We start from the raw sequence: 7,929 nt of genomic DNA on the forward strand, positions 1-7,929 counted from the left end.
GGGAGGCTGAGGTGGGAGGATCACTTGAGGCCAGGAGATCAAGACCAGCCTGGGTAATATAACGAGACCCCATCACAAAAAATTAGAAAAATTAGCCAGGCATGATGGTGCATGTCTGTAATTCTAGCTACTTGGGAGGCTCAGGCCTCTGGGAGGATCCCTGGAGCCCAGGAGTTCGAGGCTGCAGTGAGCTATGATTGCACCTCTGCACTATAGCCTGGGCAACAGAGTGAGACCCCATCTCTAAAAAAATAAAATAAAATAAAATAAGCCAACAGGAACTTCAAAAAGCAGGAAAAAATATTCTCTCCATATATGGGCAAACCTCTTCCACAAATTAACAAACTCTCACTGCTGCTTAAAAAGATTTTGAGAGAAGACTCTCAAGGGGCTCCTGAGGGAGGAAAGCCAGTCAGATTTCAGACAGCAGGAAACAGTGGGAATCTCCCTGAATGAGAAAAGACAAAGCACAGCTCTCATCAACTGTCGCCATGTAAGAATGATGTCTTAAAAGAATACACAACATATTTTAGTAAAATCTCTTGATTTTTACAATTGGCAACAAATTTAGATTTTCTTGAAACGCTATGTAAGTCAAAACAAAGCTCAACAGATCCAGCATTTGAGAATTTAAAAGAAAAACACACCTAAGGTCCTGGACACTCTCACCAAGTTTTTCCAAAAGAAATTTAATATCTTCACTGATATCTTCGTCATCGTACTTCTGCTGTTCCAAGTTCTCCAACTGCTTCAGAACTTTGCACTGAATCATGGCCAGAGCATATTCTTGGCGAGTTTCTCTTTCAGTTGACTTTTCTAAAAAGTTCTGGGTTAGACATAGTGATAATGAGAAACTGTATAATTTGTCATGTGATGTTCTCAGACCTCTGTACTTTCTGTTATACCTCTTTCCCCCTTCTAGTCTCAGGTTTAACCACCACCTTTAAGTGGATGACTCTACCTCAAATCCTTATTCATTTCTGAGTGTATGTCCCACATCAGAAGCCTACTTCTGATTATTTCCGTACTTCCTGGCTTACTAAACATCTTTAATTATCAACCCAGACTTGTACTCACTTTGGCAGCACATATACTACAATTGGACTAAAACAAAGAAGACTAGCATGGCCCCTGCATAAGGATGACACGCAAATTCGTGAAACCAGATGAGCTTTACAATACCGAACACGTTCACAATTAAATTCATCTCAATCCTTTCTCGTGGCCTTTCTCCATTTGCTGCCCACCTAGAGTACTTAAGATACTAAAAAAGAATGTTTCCTCAAGTACCTCTCTAGTTTTCAGTCACCTTTTTTCCTCCTCTCTAATCAACCTATAAAGGTACAAGGAACAATTTGAAAAAAAAAACTCTCTTGCTTGAACAATTATCAGAAAAGTTCTGTGACATTCAGGCAAATTCTCTAGTTTTCTTCTGTGACTTTCTATTTTTAAAAAGAGTACTTAGGAAAATAACAAAAGAACCTATAAATGTATACACTGTTCACTGAATTAACCAGTATTTCTGAGTAAGGACAAGGCTAAGCCCTAGAAGCAGGAAGAAACACGACAGGCTCCTTCTGTCAAGACAGCCACTTTGACCACGCTGCTAAAGAACTGCCAAATACCCCCATCCCAAAACACAAAGTACAGTAACAACTTCACGTCAATCAGGCAATAACAATTCTAAATCAACTGTACCAAAATTTGAAACTACTTCTTTTTCTTTTTACAAGCAAGTTATAGTCCTAATAATTAGGATAAATAGATGCAAAAAGAGATTTAGCTTAGCATGTGGAAGTTAGTGAGGTCGATGCCCACCATTCTTCTGTTTCCCTCAGATTTCAAGTACCTTGAGAGTAGTTTCCTGTTGCTCCATGAATTGGTATTAAACATGTTTGGGGACAGGATTTGTCTTAAGAGTTTTTCAGAGCTTTGCCCTGAAGGAATATGTGAACGTGTTGGTTTGCATTTCGAATGCTGTTACACTCGGAAGGGTGTCTCTGAAAGGCAGTAGCGGCTGTATCCCACGAGGCGCCGCGTTTCTCGGACCTAAAGGTTTGGATTTTGTTTTGTAAAGCACAAGTGAATCTGTTAAAAACTATAGGCTGAGAGCTGACAATGGAGTGCCCTTCGGAACAAACAGCTTCCCGGAAACGACAGCTTCCCGAATAGCTAAAAGCAAAGCTTTTGTTTAAACCACTCTAGACTACCTGTCTCCATTCACAATAACCTAATAAACATGGAGCTTACATATCTCTGTCTAACCCCTCTGTTTAAATGATAAACTTACCTTAGAATTTAGAAATTAACCTTTGAAAGACTTTGTAACCATTTGCTCACTTAAATAGAATTAGTTACAGAATCTGTGGAAGCCTTCTGTAAAAGCCTTTTGAAAATCTGTTAACCTGAGAGGAACTACCTGTTCCTGTTATGTAAATCTGTTACCCCTGACAATTGTTCACTATTTCCTATAAGTTACCATGTAAGACCTCATTCGGGGCTTTTGAGATCCACGGAGAGGTCTAAGCCCCCTGAGCTCCCGCTTTGCCTATAATCTTTATAAACTTATAAAACTATATCTTTGTCTCAGTGTATTCTTTTATTTCTTCCATTTTCCATTTCTCTCTATTATTTTCTTATCCCTTGCAACTCTACCAAAGGGACCTGGTTTTTTTCAGGGAACACTGGCCACGTTCCCTGCAGTTTCCCTTAGTTTATTTATATCACCAGTACTTGGCTGTCTCTGGCTCAGAGCAGGCACTCAATAAAGTATTCGTTAACCTAATATTCCTCCTCAGTGCTTACATCTGTAAATATCACAAACTATTTGCAATCCTTTTTTATTATACACAGATAATGAGTAGCAGTAGCAAAACTAAATTAACTTGCTTTAATTACTTCGCAACTAAAACATGAACTTTCACTTAAGTATAATGGACCAAGAACCTACTGGACAAACCCCTCCCTTATAGAAAACAACCATAAAACCTGGACAGACTCAAAAAGCAACTACCTCAAAGAATGGTGAATAGAAACAGACGCTAATGTGAAGATCATACCCTCTGAGGGTAGGGAAGTCAGGGAACAACATAACTAAGTTCCTGTCACTGAAGTTTTTATCCTGAAGCTAAGTATGGTCTGTGCATTGGACACACTGGCAGTCAGAGAACCCACAGAAAAGCTGGAAAGTAGCCTTTTTGGCCTGGGGAACCAGAAAGGTGAAGCTGGAAAACCATGAACACTGAGGAGGGTGGAGAAAACCACCACGAAGACTAGCAGAACTAGAAAGGGGACCCAAATTCTATGTAATCTGTTCTCTGACCAACCCCTGAAACATGCATGTGCAGGACAGACTCAAAGCAGCTCAGCCAAAGACAAAGATCTGAACTACAACCAGAGCTGCTACCCAACTGTAGGTCAAAGTCAGTCAAGAAAACTCTCAGCTAAAACAAAAGAAACAGTAACTTACTGGAGAAAAATAGAATGCAGAATCTCCACAACACAGCATTCATAATGGCCAAGATACAATCTAAAATTACCAAAAATACTAAAAAAAAAAAAAAAAAAATGACAAAACAGAATACAGTTAGAAGAAAATCAATTGAGTACAGCTATAGGATGAACCAGACGCTGGAGCTAACAGACAAGGATTTCAAAACGACCACAATCCTCAATGAAATACAATATGCTTTCAGTGAATGAAAATCTCAGGGAAAAAATAAGAAATTATTAAAAATGATCAAATGGACATCCTAGAAGTGAAAAATACAATTTCTGAAATAGAAAATTAGCTGATAGACTTAAGAAACAAGTGGAGATAAGTAGGAAAGATTAAATAAACTTGAAAATAGATCAAAATTATCCAAGGAGGAAAACAGAGAGATAAAAGATTTTTAAGAAATGAATAGAGGAACCCATTAAATGTTACCAAACAATCCAACATATGTGCAAAAATAGAATGCCAAAAAAAGAAGGAAAAAAATGCAGCTGAAATTTTATTTGAAGAAATAATAGCTGAAAATTTCCCAAATCTAATGTGAGAGAAATTTTTGGACATAAAATGTTCAAAGAACACCAATTCCAAGCAGAGCCACATCATTCTCAAGCAGACGAAAAGTGTGAAGAATATTTTTGCTGCATATAGAATTCTGGGTTTACGGTTCACAGACAAAAAGACAAAACTAAAACATAAGCACCAAGTTACCCTGGTAAAATTTATGAGACTTATAAACATTAGTAAAGCCTCTATCTATTTAAAGTAGAAAGTATTCATTCTTTCAGTCAATCTAATTTGGAACTGTTATCTTAAGTCATAAAATGTGCCTCATGCACACAACAAAAAAAAAGTTTCCATAATAAAAATCATTTTCAAAATCCACGTTTCACGCTATTAAGTGTTAAGATTGTCATCATGGTGAAAGAATTACTACAAAGAACAAAACTACAATTCTGTGATATTTTCATGTTACTTCTGAATTTCTATCTAGTGCCACTGTTTTATTCATTCATGTGAAATACTGTGAACAAAGTATGTATTTAATGGTTCAAAATACTAAATATATTCCACAGATTCTATTTCTAGTGATGGAAAAGTATAATTGCTCCTATTTGATCAACTCTTTCATAGAAAATTACTAAAAAATCTGAATGAAATATAAAACCTGAAGGAACAAAGGACAGTAGAAATTGGAAAGGATTCTACACATGGAAAAAAATAACATCTGAACACACAATGACCAAAATTTTTCTAACTTCAGTAAACGACATAAATCTACAAATCTGTAAGTTCAGAAAACACCAGAAAGAATAAATGAAATAAACTAAACCCCCACATATCACAATGTTCAAAAAACCAAATATTTAATATAACGAGGAAATTTTGACAGCAGCTAGAGAAAGACAATACATTATATACAGGGTAACAAAAATACGAAGGAAGGCTGACTTCTCATCAGAAACAACAGAGGGAGGTCACAAGACAGTGGAATGATGTCTTTAAAATGCTGAAAGCAAAAAAGAACTATGAACCCAGAATTTGTATTCGGCAAAAATATCCTTCAAGAATAAAAGTAAAATAAAATCATTTTTACATAATGAAATTGAGATACTCAATCACCAGCAGACATAAACTAGAAGATGCGCTAAAGCAGGGGTTGGCAAACTTTTTCTGTAAAAGGCCAAAGAGTAAATATTTTAGGCTTTGCAGTCTCTGTCACAACTATAGAATTCTGCTGTTATAGTGCAAAAGCATCCATAGAAAACACATAAACGAATGAGCAAAGCAAATGAGTATTCCAATAACACTTTATTTATAAAAATAGGTGGTGGGTCAGATTTATCCCATTGGCTGCTGTAGTTTGCTGACCCCTGGGCTAAAGGAAATTCTACAGCTGAAAGAAAATGATATCACCTAGTGGAAAATTTAAGTATAAGAGAAAAATTAAGGACGTACATAGTGACATTAAAATAACCTTTAAGAAATAAAATACTGCAAAAAGGAAGTTAAAACCCAAAACAAAAATTAAAATAAAAATTTTTAGATTTATTAATACATAATAGTTGTAGATATTTTCAGGGTACATGTGATATTCTGATAGATTCATATAAAGTGCAATGATCAAATCAGGATAACTGGGATATCCATCACCTTAAACATTCATCTTTACTTTATACTGGCAACATTCGAATTATTTTCTTCTAGCTATTTAGAAATGTTAATAGGTTATTGTTTACGACAGTCACTCTACTAAATTGTTGAACACTAGGTCTTTGTTTCTTCCATGTAATCATCTTTCTGTACCCATTAATCAACCTCACTTCATCCCCTTCTCCCCTCTAGCCTTCCTGGCCTCTGATAACCGAAAATCATTCGGCCATAAAAAAGAATAAAATCCTATCATTTTCGGCAACATGGATAGAACTGGAGGTCATTATGTTAAGTAAAATGAAATTTTTTTTAATACACTGATTACCTCTGAAGAAAAATGAAATTTTCTAAAGAATTCAATTAACCCAAGAGAAGGCAAAAATGAAAGACAGAAGAAAAAACAGATGAGCAAACAGAAAACAGTAGAATGGTAGACCTAAATCCAACCATATCAATAATTAATATACAAACTTTAAATATAACAACAGAGATAGGCTGAAACTAAAAAGATGGAAAAAAATATACCATGCAAACCATAAGAAAGCTGATGTGTCATATTAATTTGAAATACAGTAGACAACAAGACAAAGAGCATTCCTAGTGATAAAAAAAGACATTTCACGATGATACGAAGGCCAGTTCATCAGGAAAATGTAACATTCATAAATGTTTTAATAACAAAGCTTCAAAATTCATGATGCAAAAATTGACAAAACTGAAGGGAGAAATATACACATCTACAATAATAGCTAGACATTTTAACAGTTCTCTCTCTCAGCAATTGATAGAACCACTAAACAAACAAAAATCAGTACATAGAAGATCTGAATAACACTATCAACCACGTTGACCTAAATAACATTTGTAGAACACTCCTCCACCTGCAAAATACGCATTCTCTTAAAGTACACTTAGTACATTCCCCATGATAGATTGTAAGATGAGCCATAAAACAAGCCCCAAATTTCAAAAGATGGAAATCTTACAGAATATGTTCTGTAAGCTTAACGGAATTCAGTGAAAGACCAGTAAGTTTCTAATTTCTATTTTGAAATTTAACAATGCACTTTTACATAATCCATAGGTCAAAGAAGAAATCGTGATGTATGACATTAATTCTTTTTATTTTTTCTGGTCATTTTTTTATAGAGACAGGGTCTTGCCATGTTGCCCAGGCTGGTGTGGAACTCCTGGCCTCAAGTGATCCTCCTGCCTTGGCCTCCCAAAGTGCTGGGATTACAGGTGTGAGCCACCACACCTGGCTGACATTAATATTTTTACATGTTTGTTTCCTTTACTAAACTATGAGATCCTAATCAATAGGACCATACTAGATATCACAGATTATTTTTAATTCCTTCCTTAACCCCCAGTTCCGGCTATGACTAATCCTACAAACTATTCTCTTTCAAAACACCTATTATGTCTTTCCACACAAATTGTGAGTCCTTAAACTATGGGGAGGCCTAAATCTGATAACCTCTCCCTTTTTGAAACTCTTTTGTTTTTCCTTTCCTTTTGTGAGATTTTACTTGTTTTTCTATTAAATTCTGTTATCTTTTCCAGTTACTTTTCCTATTGCCCTCTCATATCCAAGCTCTTTTATTCATATGCGTTTTTTTTTGTTGTTAATTTCACTATATATTTGTTGCCTGGTGAATTAAACTCCATATTTCAGATATTATAACTAATGGCTTCAACTATAACCTAAACATATTCAACATAGTATATAACATAATTAATATATAAAGTAGCCCTATGGTATTCTTCTAAAACCAACTTTCCTTCCCATTGTCCAAGATAATGGCACTGCAAAGCTTGGTGATCTTTGATTCTCCCCTTTTCGTCAATTCTGGCAAACTAATCATTAAGCTATATCTATTCTTCCTTAAAAACATGTTCTCACTTCATTGCTCCATTTATTATAAAGAATGAAAAGAAGGAATGAATGGGTTATAAAAACTACTTAAGAAACTTACATTCTACCAAAAACCACTGAATATACGTTGTTCTCATCAGCTCATGGGACATTCTCTAAGATTGACCATATTCTAGGAAACAAAGCATGTCTCAAAAAATTTAAAGAATAGAAATCATACCATCCATCTTCTCAGATCACAGTGGAATAAAAACAGAAATCAACCCCACAGAAACTCTCATCTCTACACAAAGTCATGGAAATTAAACAACTTTCTGCTGAATGATTCCTTCATAAATGAGGAAGTAAAGATGGAAATCAAAAGATTCTTTGAACTAAATGACAAAGGTGACACAAGTTATCA

General features: G+C 35.3%; 1 protein-coding gene across 1 annotated transcript in view; it reads right to left on the reverse strand.

Annotated features, from left to right (window-relative positions):
• ATP6V1H (ATPase, H+ transporting, lysosomal 50/57kDa, V1 subunit H) overlaps nucleotides 1-7,929 on the reverse strand; it is a 146,025-nt gene that overhangs the window by 58,047 nt on the left and 80,049 nt on the right. The window contains exon 10 of the mRNA XM_012661390.1: nucleotides 648-826. Coding sequence (XP_012516844.1) covers nucleotides 648-826 — 179 coding nt within the window. The remainder of the gene's footprint in view (nucleotides 1-647; nucleotides 827-7,929) is intronic.

This window comes from Propithecus coquereli, unplaced genomic scaffold (assembly GCF_000956105.1).
Source record: "Propithecus coquereli isolate 6110/MARCELLA unplaced genomic scaffold, Pcoq_1.0 Scaffold71, whole genome shotgun sequence".
Classification (NCBI taxonomy): Eukaryota; Metazoa; Chordata; class Mammalia; order Primates; family Indriidae; genus Propithecus; species Propithecus coquereli.